At 36.5% G+C, this 22806-nt stretch overlaps 1 protein-coding gene across 1 annotated transcript in view; it reads left to right on the forward strand.

Annotated features, from left to right (window-relative positions):
* LOC127443008 (protein unc-13 homolog A) overlaps window positions 1-22806 on the forward strand; it is a 94808-nt gene that overhangs the window by 14454 nt on the left and 57548 nt on the right. Inside the window, exons 2-7 of the mRNA XM_051701467.1 lie at window positions 1572-1601; window positions 4639-4738; window positions 13337-13454; window positions 20946-21069; window positions 21752-21822; window positions 21947-22001. Coding sequence (XP_051557427.1) covers window positions 1572-1601; window positions 4639-4738; window positions 13337-13454; window positions 20946-21069; window positions 21752-21822; window positions 21947-22001 — 498 coding nt within the window. The remainder of the gene's footprint in view (window positions 1-1571; window positions 1602-4638; window positions 4739-13336; window positions 13455-20945; window positions 21070-21751; window positions 21823-21946; window positions 22002-22806) is intronic.

Consider the following 22806-nt stretch of genomic DNA (forward strand, 5'->3'; position numbering starts at 1 on the left):
TCGGGAGAGAGAGAGAGCCACATGCAGCTGCCATGTGTGCGTTTATGTTTTTGGGTCTTTTCGTTTAAGTTCCTATTAAAATATTACTTTGATTGTAAAAAAAAAAAAAAAAAAAGACATAAACGCACACATGGCAGCTGCATGTGGCTCTCTCTCTCCCGAACTGCCGCATTCCGCTGCACTTATCCCTTCCCTCAACTGATTAGCCCGATTGGGGGCCGGGTGTGCGTAGTCACGGCCCAGCCCCGCCCTCCTCCTCGTCACAAATAATAATAACTGAGTCCGGGTATTGTTGTTCCGTGTCTGAGATCTGATAAGCCAGCTGTTGCAGCGCTGCGCTCACACACGCTTGAGGAGGAATGTAAACACTCACCAGAATAAACTAGGAAAACTCCAGTGGTGAGTAGAAAGGCTTACAGTTGAGGAAGTGTGATTCTAAATTAGGGCAGCACATCTTCTTCAACCCTGTTACACCAACTTGCATTGATGTAAAAGCATGTTCCACCGCCTCTTGTTTTCACCGATTACTCCGCAATGCGATCCGCTCTGAACAGCTGAAAGCCCGGCAGATGTAACGCGCTGTCCGGAATGGTTTCACTCAGCCAGGTTTCCGTGAAGCACAGAACAGCAGAGTTAGCAAAGTCCTTATTTGTATGGGTTAGGAGAAATAGTTCGTCCATTTTGTTAGGAAGAGAGCAAAGATTCACTAGATGTATGCTTGGCAGCACGGTTCGGAAGCCGCGTTGACGCAGTTTGACCAGCGCCCTGGCTCGCTTCCCTCGTGTGCGTCTTTTAGTGTGCTTGTACAGCACCGCAGCTCCTCTGATTAAAATGTCCAACAAAACATCAGAATAATCAAATACTGGTAAAAGATTATCTGGTGTTTGCTGCCGGATATTTAACAGTTCATCTCTGGTGAAACTGATCGAAACAACATTACTAAACACAGGACAAACAAACAAAAACAGCAAAAGAACTGGAGAGCTCCACACCGAGGCTGCCATCCACTGCGCCATGGAACTTCCTGTTGTAATGGCTGCTCCAGGGTGACAAGAGAGAAGAAGAGAAAGATGAGATTGGGATGGGGATGGATGGAGGGTACGGAGAGGGTTTGAATATTTATGCCATTCTGCGCTGCATGCCTTGGGCTACAGTGGGCATCAATAATGCATGAGCATACAATCACACATCTTACACTGCAGAGAGAGAGGGAACTCCTATAAGCTAATCTAAAATGCACAATTTCTGCTTTCTTTGAATGCAACATACAGTATATGTGTTTTCTTTCTCAGAACACCAAGTATAGCAGCTTATTTAAAGTCAAAATGCCAAACAGCCAAGCTCAAGATGGTTTGATAGTAGTGTTTGCTTAGTGAAGCATCACTTCTACTACTATCACTTATACAATACTTAGTGTTAAAGAAATGTTCAAATCACAAACCATTAGTATTAAACCTCAGCATTGAACTCGTCCTGCACCATTTGTGCTACAAACATATTAACTTCTTTATTTTATTGGCTCATTATTTGTCTGATACTAACAGCTGCTCCTCTGTGTTTTTGTTCTGCAGTGAAGAAGGCCAAGTATGATGGACCCCAAGGTGAGTAAAGACGGATACAACTTAAATGAACTATTAACACGTTCAAAACCACAACGTGTCACAATGCATCTTTATTGTGAACACTTTATCTATTGTTTTAAACTAGGGCTGTCAATTTAACATTTTAATTCAGTCCTATTAATTATCTAAAAAATAACACGTTAAAATAATTTACAGAATTAATCATGTCCCTGGACCATAATAAGGAAGATTCCTTCCATCTGAGCAATTCAAGTTTGAAGTACCACCTGTTTTCTCCGGGGGGCAGTAAGCGAAACTCCAGCTGTATAGGCAACGTGCAGCTTATACAGAGAACAAACCACACTTACTGACAGCAGACAGCACAAGATGAGAACACATTCTTGTGTACAAACATAGCTTGATGGATTGCAAATCCGAAGGCAGGGATCTTAAGATGTGTTTTTCTAAGTTTCAAACTTCGTTTAACTTGACACAGGAACCTAAAAACTGTACATTTATGATGCAACGCAACCGAGATGCTCCAGAAGCGTTCGTCTGACGCAGGTGTACATTGACCCTTCCTTAAACAAGCCTTTATAAAAATTCTCGGACTGATTGACGAATTAAATTGCAAAATGGATTGCTGTGATCTGTAGGCAAATAATAGGCTTATGTTTAATAATATTGTAATAAACAATATATTGCATTCTAAAGCCACTTTTTGTATTATTGTCCTTTACTTGTGTGCCAAAATTATGTAATGCATTTTAATTATCTGTATTATTATTTTTTATAATATACATTTTTTTTATTTATAATTATTTAAATATAACTTATACGTTATTTAATCATTATATATTGAATTATAGTTATTTGAGGGGCTTTCTTAGCAAATGTTTATGTATGCGATTAATTACGATTAATTAATCGGCATAGCATGTAATTAATTCGATAAATCATTTTCATTGATTGACAGCCCTATTTTAAACCTAACAAACTTCTTTTTGTGAAATGTTTAGCTTGGAAATTGTGCTTGTGCTAACTATCTTTAAAATAACTGTGACCTGCTTTGATCTGGTTATCTAATGCCATGATATTCAGACATGTTTAAGTATTACTTAAAGCTGAAGTGTGTAACTCTTTCAATATTAAAATACTTTCTCCTATCCCAGCTTAATATACAGAGTTTTGCCCTTTGTAGGTTGTGTCCAGCACAGATTTTTGTGTCTTTGTGGCGCTGTAAAAATATTGCTCTGGGCCCCATTTCTGAATAACGATTGATCTTATTTGTCAAGAGTGTTTTCTATGAGTGATTTTATGAACGTTGGTAAAATTTTACGTGCGTTTCCCAAAGCTCCACTTAACACGAACATGCGAGGACATGCTTTAAGTGCTCAAATATGGACAGTGACTCTCTTAAGGCCCTGGCACACTTCGTACGAAATTGAAGAGCGTGTGTGACGTCATTTAGATTATAAAATGGATAGTTCTGGTCCTGAATGCTGATTGGTCAACAGCCGTGCTTTATTCATGATAAATCACAGCTCTGACCTCTTCATGAAACTTCTATTTGTATCACTCCGTGGCACCCACAGCTGACAGTTTTTCTTTTTCATATATATTCACAATATAGTACGGCCTCTCATGCCTTATTGCTTAAATAAGATCTGGCCAAAACGGAGTGGTTTTTGAGTTCATTTCAGTGATTTGTAACAGCTCGCCTGGGCGAACTTTTAGGAAAACTTCTTACCGTCTGCTAAACACCTTCATACTGCCATTGGTCCACGTCATCGGTAGGTGTGACCTGAAGCTCCGCCTACTTTGAGGCCGACAGCGAATTCTCATTCAGTCAGTTAAGATCAGCCAACATAAACACACCGGAGTGCAGAGTTATTAGCGAGCTGGTGCAAACTTACCTATATCTCTATGATCGTTCACGTGGAGACATTCTCCAAGACCATGACATGCAATTTTTAGTTGAATTAGTCTACAAAAGGAATCAAATCTACTCAAATACTCTCAAGTGCCAATTCACTCATGTGCCATCTGCAGCAAAAGCCAATGACACATCTGCCCAAAGTGAGATATGCCTCTATCACCATTCTTTTGTCTGTATTATGAACATTAATACTCTTTTATACACCCATCTTTGCAGTAGTATCAGTGTCATCATAAATTACAATAACAGAGTGTAATCGGCACATATTATGGCCACGTAAAGCGTGTTAGCGCATTGGCGCCATTAAAGTAGTACTGTATGTAAACAAGACAAATGACACATTATCTACTGCATATATATTGCTTCAAATCACCATCGAGTGGTTAAAACAGCATCTCTTACTGACCTCATGTGAATTCTACTCACAGAATGAGGCATAAAATAATTGAAAACTCATTTTAATGCCACATTAGTTAATTTTAAATGTAGTCTTGAGTATCTTCATATTTAAATGTCCTCTAAATGCCTCCCACAGCCGTGTGACCGGAGTCAGAATGTTCGCAAATAGTATGCCATTGTCGACATTAATTCTTCTGTTAGAACTTGTGTATTATTTGAGCTGTAAAGTTGTTTAAATCATCATTTTAACAGTCATTTTAGGGTTTTAGGGATTACATCGTCATGGCAAAGGAGTAGTAAAACTGGCTATAACTTTACACAGATGCGGTAAGTGATTTTATGACACTAAAATCATGGTAACACACATATTGTTTATGTCTTGTGTCTATATATTTAAAACAGTGAGTATTTTAATGTTTACGAATTGGCCCTATTGACTTCCATTGTAAGTGTCTCACTGGAACACAGATTTAAAGAAAAGGAGGGACGTGTCGAAATTAATTTTTGTGGTAGTAAATATAGTGTAATTGCTTCCATGGTGTGAGTTTGGGGCGTGACTATCTGTTGGTTCGACCAATGGCAGATTGGGGCAGTATTCAGGAAAGCTGTCTGAAAACAATGTATATTTTTTCAATTCTGTTTAGTGTTGTAAAAAAGACACACTTCAGTTTTAAATACTTTTAAGGGCACTGTATGGATGTTATGGATTGTAATACCTAATTCATTTTGCTTTTGCAGAGAAATTCAACACGTACGTGACTCTAAAAGTGCAGAATGTTAAGAGTACGACCATCGCCGTTCGGGGCTGCCAGCCCAGCTGGGAGCAAGACTTTATGTTGTGAGTCCTTCACATTATTTCTGTCCATTTTCTCGTCACTTCCCTCCCATTAAACGGCTTTCCTTAATCGGTGTAAGGTAGGCCCATTCAACGGGTGGCCCGCGGGCCAAATCTGGTCCATTAGGAATTTAAGTGGCCCGTGTAATTTTGTCAGTTTGGGGTCGTTCACACCAAGCACATTTTTGCGTCCTTCCACGCTGTTTTTCAATTGTTTCCCAATGGAAACTTGCACTAGACGGAAATCTTTGAGCGTTGTGCCGCTTCTCGCTGTTTTTACAGCGTTTCGTATAGGAGCACCGCTGTTTTAAGACACTTTTAGAGTTTGCGCTGCAATTAGTCCTTATCATTATCTATCATTTTGAGGGAATGGGAGGATTAAAGAATTAAAATCATGGATGAGTTACAAGTGTGAGTTTGGAGAAACAGAAACATTCTATCCATTCATTTGGTCAAGAAAATATTCGATCAGTCAGATATTCAGCTTGATTTGCTCCAATTTTGAAAGCATTTTATTTTTGTTTCAAATTACCGGTAACACTATATTATTACTAGACAATATAAAGTATTTGCAAAGCATTAGTTTTTTATTAATTCATTATTTATAATTCATTGCTCCTACATTGCATCAGCTGCGTGGGAGACTAGGGTTCAAAGCCAGACAGTAACCACATTTGAATAATCAATGATGAGCATGATTCAGAAGTTTCACTTTTCCCTCTAACATTACTTTTTTACACCACTAATGGTTAAGGTAAGGTTTGGGTTTGGGTTGGGGGATAGAATCTATAAATATATGCTTTTCTCTTCATTGGATAACGTCCTGTAAAGCTGAAAACAACTTGCTTCACTACTACTGTAGCTTTTGGTGACCTCTCCTGGACATAAATGGAGCTCACACGTGCCCATGTGCCCTACAACACTTACCGCTTTGGCCACTGGGGGCAGTGTTTCAAAATTTCGGTCAATGTATACCGATTTCGATGAAAGAAAAGTCGGTTTACTCTTTCCGATTTCACTGTGAGATCAGGCTGGTTATTCATTCATATTTACTGTTGCAATTTATTATTGTTTAATAAGTTCATACATAATAAGATTGATAATGTTTTTATCCTAGTAAACAACTTTAAAGAGTAATGGATCATTAATAAATGTTTAATTAGGCATATATAGTTCTCACTTTAGATTATGCAATTAGTCTGTGCTTTATTACGACCTTTATTAAAGAGCACCTATTATGGTTTTTCAAATATTACCTTTCATGTAGTGTGTTATATAGCTGTTTGTGAATGTAAAAAAAACTCTGCAAAGTTTCAAAAATCAAAGTGCACGACAAATGGAGTTATTGACTCCCAAAAGAAAGAACCGATTCTGAACACCTGAAACCAGTCGTTAGTAATTCCAGACTTACTTCCTGTACTAACCTACGTAATTTGGTAACAAAAAAACCCGCCTCTGGTCTTCATTGGCTGTTTGCGAACAGCTTTGACCCGCCCTCAAACACTACAGTAGTAGTTGTCCTGAAAGAGTTAGGTTCCTGTTGTCGCCATGTCTAGAAGATGCTGTTTTTTGCGCTGCCAAAGCAAAACCACTTTGCATATACTACCAAAAGATGAGGATGTAAAGCGTTGGTGGTTAGAGTTAATTTTAAAAATGATACCAAACCAGTTCAACTCCAACCTTCATTTGTGTTCCCGTCATTTCACTGACGACTGCTTCTCCAATCTAGCCGAAGTCAACGCGGGATTTGCAAAAGGATTATTTATTAAACATGGGGCCGTACCCACTTTATTTGGACCATCTTGTGCCTCTGGATCACAGCCTGTAAGTATGATTAATTATTTATGAATATATTTTCTATCGAGTGTTCCAAATGCGTAGTTTTGTGTTGTATACGTACGTGTACAGCCAGTGCATGCTGTTAGCCTGTTAGCTGTTAGCCTCTGCTAACCGGCTAACTCACGTTATTGTCAAACAACATATAAACTTACCACAGAGAAACGTCCTGTTCTCGTCGCGATGGTGGTTCGGGTTTATCTTCCGATGCATCACTATCGGACTCGGCTCAAATTGGTAAGGTAAAACAGACATTGTTTCAGACGGTGCTGAAACTCGGATATGGTAGTGGGCGTTTCCTTTCCAACACGCACTGTAAGCAGTAGACCAATCACAACAGACTGGGACATCTGACCAATCAGAGCAGTAGGCTCTCTGAAAGGAGGAGTTTAGAATGAATGCTTCAGAACGGATCATTGAACGAGTCGTTTTTGACACTGGGAAAAAAAGGTAATGCTGCAATTTAAATGATGAGCAAATTAAAGTGTTTTTTGACCTTGGATGCATGTAAATCTATTGTATGAGACCTTTAAAACACAATTAGGCACATTTAAAAACCATAATAGGTGCTCTTTAAGCATGAATGTAAACAGTCAACAGTTCCTTAAACAGTCATTTACATATGGATTATGCATAAATGTATACACAACTCATTACATATATGGGTCATTGACAATTAAGGTTGTCCGAGGTGATAAAGTTGTATAAGTTACACAACTTCATCATTCATTTCAAAACAGTTTTTTCCAAATGCCTTTTCATTAAAATGTCAAAATATTTACATTTACTGATATGACAAAATATTGATTTGTTTTTAAATCTTCACACAGTCTTGCATGTCTAAAGAGATCTTCTCTGTTTTATGATTTTTGACACATGACAACAAAAATTCTACATACATGTTGGTTACACCACATGACTTTGATTTGGTGGACAAAAGTTTTTCATATTTTAATGCATTTTCTCACTGCATTTAAAAATAATAACAACAATAATAATAATAATAATAAAAGATAATTCAGCATAACTCATGCCAACATTTCTTTTTTCAAGTTTTTCAGCTTTTAATGAGACAATGATTTTTTTACTGTCTCCGGACGGTTACACCACATGACATTTTTAACTTTAAGCCCTAGAAAAAATATCAAAGTGACTTTGAACTCAGTAATTGAAAACATGTTCATCATAGAAGAGGTGTATTCAAGCAATTGTTTTGTGTGAATTGCATTTGTAATGTATTTTTTATTAATTTATTAGACGCGGACAAAAAAATGAGTCACATAGTACTGTAAATGTATATATCATTTCTTTATTAAGTGTTGTATTAATGTATGCCTTCTTAATGTTCTCAAACACTTCTTTACTACTGGTTTGCATCAACTAAAAATACATTAGTTTGGTACGGTTAACAGGTTGTTTACTAAAGATAAAAAAACAATATCAAACTGCTTAAATATTAACTTATCAAGCAATAATTAATGGTTTGCTACATTGAATATAAACGAATAACACACTATACAGTGCAAAGCCTATTAATGTATTAACAGTGTTATAACAATATTTTATAAATGATCAATTACCAATTAATTAATGGTTTACAAATACTTTATACCATGTAGTTACTATGAAGTTTTTATATATATATATATATATATATTTTCTGCTAGTCGGAAATTCTCATTACAAACCAAAAAACGGAAGCTATATAACTGACAGTATATGTTTTATTTATATAGTGAAAAAATATGATACTGTTATTTGTAAATAGAGCTTTTTGTTGACAAAATATTCTTGCTCGGCCCACATGCCTCTGAAGAATTTTTCCATCTGGCCCACTTGTTGATGAAGTTGGATAGTCCTGGTGTAAGGTCATAAACAATGTAAGAATAAACCGATCGATTTTTGCCCATTAAGCCGATTTTGCGGTGCATGTCAACACCTTTACCGGTGTTCTCACCGGCTTATCCAACGTGCACACGTGCTGTGCACATACCTCTTCATGGTTTGACGTCAAAAGCATAGAATAACAATGTTATTTCAAATATAATCTAATAAAAGCGGATTCCTTGCTTTGTCTGATTCTTTAAATAAGCTGATTTTTGGCAGTAATCAGCATACTGGTGTGCATGTAAACAAGCTTATTGCTAAGATCTCTTCTGAAACTCTAGAGGAGTCACAAGTGAGGTTATTAGGAGAAACATCTTTGAGATATTAAAGAGATCTCATTTGTGATTTTATTTTTCTTATGGGTAAAGAATCACGCTTCTGTGCAGTCAGTCCTTTCATGTTGTGATTACTCACTGGTTTTGCTCTCTCATCTCTCTTCTTCTGTTTGATAACTTTGTTTATTCCACTCATCTTCACTTTAGTGTCCTCCATCTCGCCTCTTAAATCGCTAACACACTCACAGGGGCGTTCATTCCTCTGTATTCCTCCTCTGCGCCCTCGGACAGCATACAGATCTCTTATCTCTTTAGTCTGAACTGGTGCAGCATGACTGTTCTTACGTAACACACTCTGCAGAGATTCTCCTCTCTGCTCTTTACTACGTGACGTGACTTTAATTTTCACACCAGCAAACTGATATAGAGAGATGTGTTGTGAAATTACCTGCCTGTTTTCTCCTGGATATCAACAACAGTCTCAACTCATGACCTTACAGTGCTCAATCTATAGCTTAAATGGTGGAGAATTGTGCTTGTGTAACTGGTCCTGCTCAACCCACTCCGAGCAGAATTCGAACCGGCGTCTCCGGCATGGGAGGCGGGCACGCTAACAAGGAGGCTAAAGGGGAGTAAGGTTCACACATTGCACAGCTACCTACCATCTGGCTACCGTTACACTTACAATGCCAAAAGCATCAGCCAAATGCATAAATATAAGTGTCAGTAAAGACTAACAAATTATTTAAAGGAATAGTTCACCCAAAATTGAAAACTCTCTCATTTACTCACCCTTATGTTGAACACAAACTAAGATATTTTTGAAGAATGTAATAGTTGTTTTTGTCCATACAAGTCAATGGGGTCTAAAACTTTCAAGCTTCAAAAAGCACATACTGTAAAGGCATCATAAAAGTAATCCATTCAACTTGAGTGGTTTAATCCATGTCTTCTGAAGTGATATGATCACTTTGGAACATTTGAAAATGTAAGTCCATATTCACTTTATATCTGTAATTTTTGCCGTACAAAAATGATATCCATTCAAAAAGAAACCACAAACTCAAGAATCCCAATGCACTTTTGCATTTGTAATAGTCAATTTGGATTATTTTGATGTTTGATTGAAAGCACGAGTGTTTCAAATGAACATAATTAGAAGCTTTTGGGTAAAAACACATGTTGCAAACAAACATTGCTTTGCAAACTTTGTTCTTTTGCACCATGTAAATGCATTTCGGCCCATGTCTTAGGATGGCAGAATAAGCACCATACATTATATATAAAGGCCACACCCCCTCATAAATAATTATGAGGAGGTACCAATACTACATCTCTACAACATATCTAGAGATATTTACCATTATTTATTAATAGAGGTCGACCGATAATGTATTTTGCAGATACCGATAACTAGGTGGTGGAAAAGGCTGATAACCGATTAATCGGCCGATAGTTTTTAAAATTGATTCATATAATGTTACAACATTTTCTTAGTCGGCACAGACAGTGAATACAATCTCAGATGTAGTTTATTTTTCAACCAAAATCCCAATAAAAGTCAGAAAAAAAAGAAGATTTGGTGCATAACATTGGACTTTAACACTAAACAAGCCTGAAACACACCAGAGACTCTTATTTTGAAATGACGGAGACTTGGCTCTGTTACAATGCTCTATATGTAATATTTACCAAATTAAGCTTTTTATAGCCTATATATTATTATTATTCACAAATCGCATTTTTCTTTGCATGCCCTTGCTTCAATTTAAAAAAACGTCATTTTCTGAGGAACATGGAGGAATAAAAAAAACTATCGGCAGCTTGCAGGCATAGATTTTTGCTGATAACCGATAGTTTAGGAAAAAAAAAAAAGCATTAATAAAATTAATGATTAGATTAAGCAAAACATGCAATAAGTGATACAAAAATAATCTGATTAGATGACCTTAAAAGCATAATCTTAAAGATTAAGTTACTGATTTGATTGCAATTATAGTTGTGTTATTTGTAATCAGTACTGGATTACATTTCAGAAGTAATCTACCCACTGTGCCACAATATCTGAGGTCAGTTAGTCATTACTCCAAGTAGCTTTTGTAGAAGTATTATACTTAATTTGGCCAGTAAACAACCAGAACAGTTTAACAGTCCCTTGTAAACACGCAGATAACAATCATCTACTGTAGCCAGTGTTATTATTGTTATCGAAGATAAAACGAAAGCTAAATGAAAACATTTTCATTAACTGAAATAAAAATAAAAAATGAACCTAAACTAAAATGCTTTTTTATAACTCCAAAACTAGCTAAAATAAAAATAAAAATGACCTTGAGTTAATTTTAGTTTTAGCTTTTAATTAACAAGAGGGCAAAGTTGGACACTTTTAGAAACTGCTTTTAATTATGATTCAAATGTCACATAACCTGATTTTATATCTTTATAGAAATCTTAGGATGTCTCCAACCTTAGTCAAAAGCAAAAATGAAGAAATACTGAATACTGGGAAGACGAACCTTTGAAGACCCTCTTATAAACAATTCACATATTTTTTTCAGGCATGATTTGGAAAGTGGGACAGAGAAAAATGATTCTATAGATAATATCTACAAATTATCATATGTAATAATTTCAAACATTAATGCTTTAAGCACTGAAGTTTTTTTTTAAAGATTTCCTGTTTCAGTGGCATACCCAAAATTAAAGGCTTATAACTTGACAAAAAAAAAAAAAAAAAAAGAAAAACCCAAAGAGGGTCAAGTGTTTGGTATCATTGTAAAGAGAACATTTTTCAGATTTTTTAATGATATAGATTATGCCATTATTTATCTCTGGGCGTAAATAAGGTGGCTCTGAAAAATTTTGTGTTGATACGACAAAGCAATCAAAAGTTATAGCCTTACAAAAATAATTTATCCTAGTGTCCAAAAACATCTCCAAACAAATAAAACATAATAATTGTACATAAGAACTAATTACACATGCAAACACAACAATGACTAAAGGTTTGTATAGCATGCAGACATGATTTTAGTAATGAGATTTCACAGAATGAGTTTCATTCTGTGTCATTTGAGTCATCATTGAGTCTGTGTCATGTATTTGGCGCCATCTCCTGGTGGTCATATGTAACATTGTGCTTCATGTGGATTATCTAATGATCTATGCATCTGATTACCTTGTGTGTGGACTCATTTGAAAGATAATCACCTCCTCTAAGTAATGATTTGATATTTTATGTTCCATTTATTTTTTGTGAAGTTATAAGTGAAAACGCAGCATATAAGCAACACCAACATAATTGTCAAAGACATATCCTTAGCTATTACTCGCTATATTTTTATCTGTGAGTATAACAAATAGGCTGGTTGTATTCTACTCTTTGAGAGCTTTCCAACAACATATGACACACGGCTGTTTGATCAGTTTGATGTTTTTACTGATTGCAATAATATATACTGTGTAATTGTTTGATCAAATGATCAAAATGCTAACACTTCTGATTTGTCTGCAAATTTCAAAGCACTTGTTCAGTTTTGGTCATAATGTCTACATGCATTGTAAAGTAGAGCTTCTAAACTTTCAAACGATACATATTTTGTGTTGGTCAAGACCGTAGTTATTAATATATAGATGATTATTTATTTTTCTTGCGGGCCCATCCAAACTTTAAGAGTGTTGAAAAGATTTGCCTCAAATTTCGGTCACTTTATTTACTATTGCTTTTTCGACCAGTGGTCATGAAATGCGGTCTGCCACACATCTTGATGTAAAATCATCAATTTAAAACCTCAAAAGGTTAATTGTTTGCTTCTCAAAGATTAGTTAAGTAATGATTTTTAACCATTTAAGAAAATACAAACGAATAGAAAGGGGATCACGCTTAACTGTTTACACTATATTATAAAATTTAAAACATTTACAATCTACCTTAATTAAAAATGAAAATGCCACTAGATGGAGGTAACACAACTCTTTCCTGAGAAACTTAATGACATTTGACATTTTAAATGATATCAGTAAATTCTGTAGCTTTGTCAACTAAAACTAGAAAACACTAAGAAAACAAAAACTAAACTAACAAAGTGTAAAAGCTAATGAAACTGAATTGAAATGACAAATTAAATATAAAATAGGAATAAAAGCTAAATTAAAAATCCCAAACTACAGTATAATAACCCTGACTTTAGCCACACCCTAACAAATCATATTTAATTGTCTCTCTCTGTTTCCCCTCACAGTTTTCTTTCTAACGATGTGTCCTGCTGTTTTGTAGATATGTGTTGTATTTCTCTTGGGCATATTTTGTTTTCTGTTTATTTACGTTTTAAAGTGATTCCTCTTGTGTGGTGCCAACCATCAAGCCAGATAAAGTACAAATGCACATTTCTCTCGGTAAACATCAGACCTTGACTTTAAATAAACTCTTTGCCCACGCAGCTCTCGGTTAGTGCGATCTTCATGCCAGGATTTGTAAGCCGTTTATGTTTATTGCAATAAAAGCCTTTTTCTTTCCATCTTCATTCAGCTGTTTACTCCGATGTAGTGCATTGTCCCCTGTATTTTTCCTCGTCTAATGTTTGCTCTGTCTTGTTACTTGTAGTGAGATAAATCGGTTGGATCTGGGTCTTACCGTGGAGGTGTGGAATAAAGGACTGATCTGGGACACAATGGTCGGCACCGTTTGGATTCCACTGCAGAACATCCGCCAATCAAACGAGGTCAGTAAATATAAATAGAGTTCAGCATTTTGCCAATATTCAATATGTTTATTTATTTACAAGTACAAGTGAAAATGTTTAATATAAAAAGTAAAATACAGTAAAAAATCTATTTAAAAAATAATATGGGTTTCCACACTGTTTTTCACAAAATGAACTTATTTAACTAAATTAATAATGTCCATTTATATGCCAATATAAAAACACATATTAATAAACAGCAATATTTACCTAACTTTACCTACTAAAACATTTTAATGAATGATAAAAGTCAGATAGAGACATCTGTGAATAGAGCGCAATAATGCATGTCCACTTTTTCAGCCGTCTTTGTTCCAGAAGTATTTTTCCCATACATTTTTCCATAGGGATTTCATAAAACCATTTATATTCGATTTGTGAGCCATGAACCAAATCAGCCAGCTCCAAGATGAATCACGACATTACAAACTTTGATTTGAAGCAAAACAATATTTGAAAATCAGACAAAAAGACAGCGATACAAGACTGTGTACTTAAGATCTTTAACTATGATCCCATGTAGCATTGCGAATGACGTATTCGGATTAAAAACAATGGAAAAATATACAGTAAAACTATTGATTTAAAGCTGGTGATTATAAGGAAAAAAACAAAATTTATTTTTTGTGTGGATTATTTCTCCCCTTTTCTCCCCAATTTGGAATGCCCAATTCCCAATGCGCTCTAAGTCCGCAAGGTGGCGTAGTGATTCGCCTAAATCCAGGTGGCAGAGGACGAATCTCAGTTGCCTCCGCGTCTGAGACCGTCAGTCCGCGCATCTTATCACGTGGCTTGTTGAGCGCATTACCGAGCAAAGACGCTGACTATCACACCTGGAGTCATGAGCTTGAATCCAAGGCGTGCTGAGTGACTCCAGCCAGGTCTCCTAAGCAACCAACTGGCCCGGTTGTTAGGGAGGGTAGAGTCACATGGGGTAACCTCCTGGGCGTGGGGTGAGATGTCATCATCATACCAGGGCATTTAAAGGTCATGTTATCATGGAGGGTGCAGGTACAGTGGTCTTGATGTTGATCTTTGATGAGATCTGGTGTAGACACGAGACGTGCTGTTGAATCTATGGGCTCAGCGATGATTATGTACATCAGTCCTCATCACATGCTGCTGTGCCCGTCCTGTCCAGTTATGTAATGCAGTGTTGGGTTTATTTAAAGACAGTGCTTTTAAGTGCCCTTCCATTTGCTGCCTTTATGTCCCGTTTTATAAATGACCCTGAATTTTTCCCATGCTTTCATAACATAACATAAATAATACAGCATGTGTTCTGAATAATTCATGAGCATTTCTTCTCTTGGCCTCTAACTTTCACGTGTGTGATTTATGTGAATTCTAAACTTAGTAACACAGTTGAAACATTCATGATGTTTTTTAAGCATCTTGGACTGCTCGTAATTTTTACATTGGAGAGATCGTGGAAATATTTGTGTTATTTGTACATAGTTCGCTTTAGAAGAATTTTCTTCTAATGGATGTGTGCTTTTGCTTTCAGACAATATTTCTTGGCTTTGAAGAGCATTGTTTGTGTATATGCCCTTACATTGATATCTATATATGTCAGAAGTAGCGTAGCGCTTGTAAGGCCAGAAACGAATTTTACGCAAACACTCGAATGCAGATGCGAGTGCTCTGCCAATGCATTGGTATTCGACTTTTTAACATTTTTAATATTCTTCTCCTAATTTTTCTGCAATTAATTCAGGTTAACCCTTTAAGCTCTGAAGGTGTTTTTAAAGATTTCCTGTTTCAGTGGCACACCCAAAATTAAAGGCTTAAAACTAGACAAAAAAACAAGGAGGGTCAAGTGTTTGGTATCATTGTAAAGAGAACATTTCAATTTTTTTAATGATATACAGTAGAGTATGATACATTCTGAGACTCTCAGCCTAAGAAACTGCTGAAAAATCACAAAAAAATTAATCCAAAAATTTACTTTTGTCATATTTTTTATATTGGCATTATATATCTCTGGGTGTAAATAAGGTGGCTCTGAAAAACTGCTTTTGTTTTGTTCCCAATCAACTGTATCTGTGAACATTTTTGTGTTGATACGACAAAGCAATCAAAAGTTATAACATTGCAAATATAATTTAGAGTGTCATTGTCATTCTGTGCCATTTGAGTCATCATTGAGTCTGTGTCATGTATTTGGCGCCATCTCCTGGTGGCCATATGTAACATTGTGCTTCATGTGGATTATCTAATGATCTATTCATTCATTAAATTTGACTGTATTAACTTAAAATTGGAAATGATTAATTACACAAAACACAAATTGTTTTTACCGATAAATAACTATACAAACTAACAATAAATGACTATAGGGGCCTGGGTAACTCAGTGGTAAAGATGCTGGCTATCACCCCTGGAGTTCGCTAGTTCGCTAGTTCCAATTTGGTCTCCTAAGCAACCAAATAGGCCCGGTTGCTAGGGAGGGTAGAGTCACATGGGGTAACCTCCTCGTGGTCGCTATAATGTGGTTCATTCTCAGTGGGGCGTGTGGTGAGTTGAGCATGGTTGCCGCGGTGGATGGTGTGAAGCCTCCACACGCGCTATGTCTCCGTGGCAACGCGCTCAACAAGCCACGTGATAAGATGTGCGGGTTGACGGTCTCAGACATGGAGGCAACTGGGATTCTTCCACCCGGATTGAGGCGAATCACTACGCGACCATGAGGACTTAAAAGCACATTGGGAATTGGGCATTCCAAATTGGGAGAAAAAGGGGAAAAAACAAAACAATAATTGACTATAAATAATAAATAACTATATACGAAGTTAAATAAAAAAAAAAGCATTCCCTTGCTCTGCGGGGCTCCCTGGTGGCTCAGGGGCCCTAAGCGGCCACTTATTTGTTTATAGTTAGAAATGGCTTTTAAAGAAATATTATGATTCAATACAGATTAAGCTCATTCAACAGCACATGTGGCATAATGTTGATTACCACAAAAATTAATTTCGGGTTACAAAAAATTGTGTTACATTAAGGCACTAACAATGGAAGTCAATCTGTAAACATTAAAAAACTCACTGTTTCAAAAGTATAGCCACAAGACGTAAATAATATGTGCGTTAACATGATTTTTCTGTGATAAAATCACTTACTAACATTTTCTGTTCACAGTTAAATCCAATTTTACAACTTTGTTGGCATGACGACGTAATATCGTAAACCCTAAAACCCTAAAACGACCATAAAAACGATGATTTAAACAATTTTACAGTTTAAATAATACACAAGTTTTAACAGAAGAATTAATGTGTGCTTTTATAAAATTATAATCTTCACATTTCTGCCTTTAAACCCTCCGAACATTGACCCCATTCACTTCCATTGTAAGTGTCTCACTGTAACCTTGATTTTTAATCAACATTATGCCACAAGTGCTGTTGATTGAGCTTAACTTGTATGGAACCCAGAATTCCTTTAAAGAGAAAATTCCCTATTTACTCTCTCAATGCACGTTCCTGCTCTTATTGTGAACGATTTATCAGCAAAGCGGCTCTAATGTGGCATTTCATTTATACATAAAAACCTAAAACCTAAACTTGCCTGAAACTTTAACACTATTCTTTTATTGCCTTTCAAGCGCTGTTATTTCCTTCAGGGAATGCAAATCTAGTCAGAGTGTTTGACTCTTTTTACTAGAAGAATTGTTTGTGCTGTAACAGGAGAGCTTTTAGTGGATTCGCTTTATGAGTAAACGTTTCACTGGGAAATAAAAGAGAACGACATCAGTTTATTACTTTAGACACCAAGAGAGATTTATGTGCAATAACGATTGACCTCAGACCACAGCCAATCATTAGAGCTGTCTAGATGATGTCACAACAGCCAGTGAGAAATCAGAGTCATCAGATATTATGAAGCAGTAATCACAAATGGCATTATGGAAAATAAAGTCAAGGTCAACAGAACCCAATCTCTGTCACCCCATCTGAAAAAACAATTCCCAGAATTCATGCAGAATTTATGGTGGTTAATGGTGGTTAGGATCTCATGGAAAAAAACATTCCTGTCAAACAAACATGGCCCTAACTCAAACCATTAACTGCCTCTAAAATAAAAAAAAATTATTTATATAATAAGACAACATCAAGGAGCTACCCAACAGTTTAGGTACATTAAAAAAAGAAAATGATATATTAAAAATGTGTTTGATTGCCAAATAAGGCTGAGGAGTCTGTAATTCAACACTAACTCAACACTGGGTGTGTGCACAGGTTTGGCTTTACTTGTGAGGGCCCATTTTTAAAAAATGTGCTCACAAATATACAGAAACATGATGAACACCAACTAGTGAGGACATTTTTAATCATCTCAAGGATCATAAATCTGCCACATTTTCTGTTTTAACATGTATCAAACATAATAAAGATTAATATGTTAAATATGTAAGATTAAGCAACATTAGAAAACTGTCCTGAAAACCAGAGCTTTTAATGAATATACTGAAGGATTGTGAATTCCTCTCGTTTAGACGGTTAAGGATACTGCGTTACGTGCAGCAATAACGGCGAATTGGCAACACAAGTTACGCATTCTGACTCGCGCCTAAATTGGTTCAAGTTCACCTGTTCGTTCGTTTTATTGTCTGTGTGGATGTAAATTGTAATATTGGATATAACTGATTAGTGTCACATATATAGGCTGTGTTTGAGTAAGGTAATTAACCCTTACCCAACATACTATAACTTAAATAAATGTCCCCTTAGAGGACAGGGCGGGATTTTTTTTATTTATTTATTTATTTTTTGCAGTCCCTTGCAATACGTTATGTGTTTTTGTTCATTTGTTATTTCATGCCTTTTATTTTGAAAAGTACATCATTGTTTCCTAGTTCCTGTTTTCTGCCATGTGATTTCCTGTTCCCCTCATTTGATCCTGTCATGTGACTATCTGGTTTCATGTGTCTTGTTCTTATTGGTTTATTGTCTTGTTATCTTGTATTCAGTTCTGTTTTGTTATTGGTTCCTGTTTATTAGGGCCTGAGCACCGATGGCGCGAGGACCCTATTGTTCTTCTAGGCATATTATAATTTTTTTCCCAAATGAATCGCATTTTCGAGGGCCTAAACATACTTGAAAACTCATGAAACTTTGCACACATCTCAGAAGTGGGGAAAATTTCCATCTGATACTGGTTTTAAAATTAACTGTGGCAAAATGGCTCAATAGCGCCACCTACAAAATTTCAACGAAGCAGCCCTCGCGCCACGTTTCACCTAAGAAAATCGGTAGGCATATGTAACATGTCAACACGTACAAAAAAGTATCTTAGAACCATATCCTAAACCCAACAGGAAGTCAGCCATTGTGATTTTTCTCTTCAATTTTTGCTCAGTTTTTGCCATTTCCAGGCCTCGTACTTTAACGAACTCCTCCTAAAGATTAAATCAGATCAACATCATATTTGGTCAGTCTAATCTAAAGGCCTTGGCGATGCTAAATTGTGAAGCTTTTGAGGTTTCTTTGAACGGCGTGTCTGTGGCAGCCTGACAAATTTCGATATTTCGCCATTAAACAGGAAGTTGTTGTAACTCAAACATACAATGACCAATCTGCCCAAAACTTCACATGTTTGATAACAGTCCCAGCCTGAACACTTCTATATGCCAATATTCAGTTATAGTCATAGCGCCACCTACTGGCAACAGGAAATGACATGTTTTACACTGTGATACACTCTTAACAACATTTAAGTGCTAAAAAATGCTAAAACAAATTGGAGTGACATTCCCCTGGCACAGCAGTCCCAACGTGCACCAGGGTGTGAGGGCTTGTTCATCGCTGCTTGCAGCTTTAATTAGTCTTGTTATCTTAATATTAGATAAGTCTTGTCATTGGTTGTCTTTGTCATGTGGTACCCTTGCCCAGGTATTTATATCCTCATGTTCTCTAATCCTTTGTCGAGTATTGTAGGTGTAACATTAAATACGGTTCTGTACGTTTTTTTTTTTTTGTGACAAAAAGTGTAGCACATCAGAAAGTTTACTGATATAGCTGAAGGAAACGCAAATTATCGCAAAAATTTCACAAGTGTCGACAGAATATTTTTCCATTTAACTCTAGCGCATAAACTCTATGTCGATACTTCAAATGATGCGAAAAATTGGTTTGGAAACACTTTTTGTTGAGAAAATAGACATTAACGCAAAAATATAGTGTCACATGAAAGAATTTACCCCAATCGTTAGCCTGTTTTAATCATGATGACAAGGTATACATCCTTGAAAACCAATTTATAGTACATGAAGCATTACTCGCACTGTTATGGATTGGCACAGATCCGATGCTGCAATCACATCTGTGTCATGACACTTCCAGGAGTGCCAACACAAATATCTCGTATTATGCACCTGTCATCGACAAGTACAAGGAGAACAAATGAATGGCCATGACGATTCACTTTCGGGTCGGAACCAGTGGCAACCTGTGACAGGCGCAACATCAGGACCAATACTACAGTCCTATCAGAAGGGCAACAGTTCCCTTTGATTGCAATTCCTTGTCTTCTGATTGAATTTATTTGTGAAATTAAAATGACTGTAAGCTGTTTAATTTCAATGAATTGTCTCAATACTCTCCCCATTTTACAAAGACTTCAGGGGGAAAAAATGAGGGACATCTGAGAGGCGAAAGGTACATAATTAGCGATAAACACATTTCTGTATGGAAACGGCTTAAGGGCAGATTTCTTTTGCGATAAATCAAAACGTATGCGACAAAGTGTTTTTTTTAGGCATAACGTCATCACGCACACCATTTTTATCGATAAAAGGCCATTTGAATGGAAACAGGCAGAAGACGTAAAATTTCGCAAAAAAATTTTTTTACGCATTTTCACTTTGCCGAAAACAAAACAACGTGAAAAGTGGATGGAAACTAGGTTATTGTTCTGTTGTTTGTAATGTTATTGTCAAATCAAGTCATTCATGTTTTTAGGATTTATTGCACCTTATAAATAAACTGCACTTGAGTTCTTCACTTCGTCGTCTTCATCGTTCTTGTCCTGTCTTCAGCCTGCCAGCACATTACATTGGGTTCCCTTCCAATAAGTTTTGCATTCTCGCAATAGTTTTGCATTCAATTTATTTTTATTTATTTTATTTTTTGAAGGAAACCATGGTTTTACCATAGTAATATTTTAGTAACAATGAAAAGTAAGTTAAGTAACCATGTTTTTTTGGTGGAAAGCATGGTTTTAATACAGTATAACATATCAATATAGTAACCATGGTTTTACTATAGATTAACCATGGTTAACCTTGTGCTTAGTATAGATCTACGAGATTAACACTTTCATATTAACAGATTTGTGTGAGGATTAGGTTTAGTATTTGGGTTGAGTTTTTGCAACTTAAAAAAATGCATCTATGAGATGTCCTCACTAATATAGTGATACCAGTGTGTGTGTGTGTGTGTGTGTGTGTGTGTGTGTGTGTGTGTGTTTCAGGAGGGACCCGGGGAATGGCTGACTCTTGATTCTCAGGTCATTATGGCGGATAACGAAATCTGTGGCACCAAAGATCCAACATTTCACCTTGTTCTTCTGGACACTCGCTTTGAACTGCCACTGGGTGAGCGCACACTCATTCCCCTAATACTATGCAAAATATTCAGCTTTATAAATATGACATGCATATGATGTTTAAAGACCCAATAAAATAGGTTTGACGAGTGCAGTTTTCATTCCTGTGATGCATTTCCAAATAGGAAGTTTGGGTGGAACTTATTACCTTATTTATGACACACTCATTAAACATGATTAGCTATTCCCTATTGCTATTTAGAGGCAGGTGGTTTGAATAGCTTGAAAAATGTAGCTTAAGAAACATACCTTTGTAGGCAATAGATGAGGCCAAATGCAGCGACTAGACTGCTGTGTCTGCGCTCTGAATGAATGAAGTATTGTTCTTGAAAAGACTGTGTTCAGCAGAACTGCACCTTTACACTGAAATCCGTCCAGTTGATACAAATGAACTTTTCTTCACTCTGAAGAGATGCTGTTGGAGACATAAGATAACTCACACCCTAGTCTCACTGAGTCAGACTTCTGACTATCAGCATAGAGTCTGGTCCATATTGTATCTTATTCTGGCAAAACAAAACTCAGACTGGAGCTTATAATTTTAGAAAAGCTTTTGACATTTTTGTGCAGTATGCATCAGATAGTCTGTGGGCAGTTAATGGGCATGCTGTCTGAGGCTAAGACTACTATTGTGTGTCTGTGTGTGTCTTGTGTGTGTGTTACCCCCGCAGATATCCCAGAAGAAGAGGCTCGGTACTGGGCGAAAAAACTGGAGCAGCTCAACGCCATTCGAGACCAGGATGTGAGTCTCTGCTGTCTGACTGCTGTCATCCTCAATAGTGTGCATTGCATTTTAAATGAAAGTTAATCCGGCAATATTACATCAGTTTAATGGTTTTAACGTTTATGTGTGATATGTGTTGCAGTATACATATCAGGAGGTTCAGGAGAGACCATTATCTGTACCAGGAACACAGTGCTGTGAGTGAAACATTCTACAGTAAATACACAAATGCACATGGATGTGTCTAAATCAGCTCACTAGTTTAGTAGTCAGGGTGCTGATCAGGGAGTCACCCATTTTTTTAGGGCTGTGCCAATCGCAGTGCACTGATAGGTTCGCTACCTAAAAATTCCCCTGAATGCACCGTAAAAACACACAAAAACAGGGAGTATCGTTGCTCATTATGTTCGCTTACCAGAAATGTCGTCAGGTCTTCGTAAGTCTGTCAAGTCGTTAGAAGATGAGCGCAAGTGTAAATACATGATGTCAAAGCATTCTTTTCTCTTCAAAGAGAATTCGTAACGTTCATGAAATGGAAACAATCTTTTAAATATTAGAGTTATTAAAAAACGATTATTTTTACATGCATGTTAGCTTGGATGAGTTCTAGAGTTGTTCAGTCTTGATGTCAGTTTGTAGGCTTACCCGAAAGACTAGCTCTCTCTGGAATTTTCAGTGGGAAAGAATAGCCATAGCATAGAATATCTGATACTGTAGTTACGGAAAAAAAATTGTTGCCTTTGATTTATGAGTGAAAACAAGGGATCTGGTAAACATTACTTAACCTCCCGAGACTTCTGCGTGACTGCTGTGTGCATTTTCCATTCCCCTTTATTATCTTTAACTAGTAGCCCCTAAGAAACATGCAAATAGTTTTCCTAAAAATCGATGTCTACATATGTGGACAGCGGGACTAAGTTGTGAAATTTTAAATAACACCAATCTACAGAAAGTCAGATTTTTTTTATCAAATAGTTTATTATATTTGCAGGAGTGTTGATT

The sequence above is a fragment of the Myxocyprinus asiaticus genome, chromosome 6 (assembly GCF_019703515.2).
Source record: "Myxocyprinus asiaticus isolate MX2 ecotype Aquarium Trade chromosome 6, UBuf_Myxa_2, whole genome shotgun sequence".
Lineage (NCBI taxonomy): Eukaryota > Metazoa > Chordata > Actinopteri > Cypriniformes > Catostomidae > Myxocyprinus > Myxocyprinus asiaticus.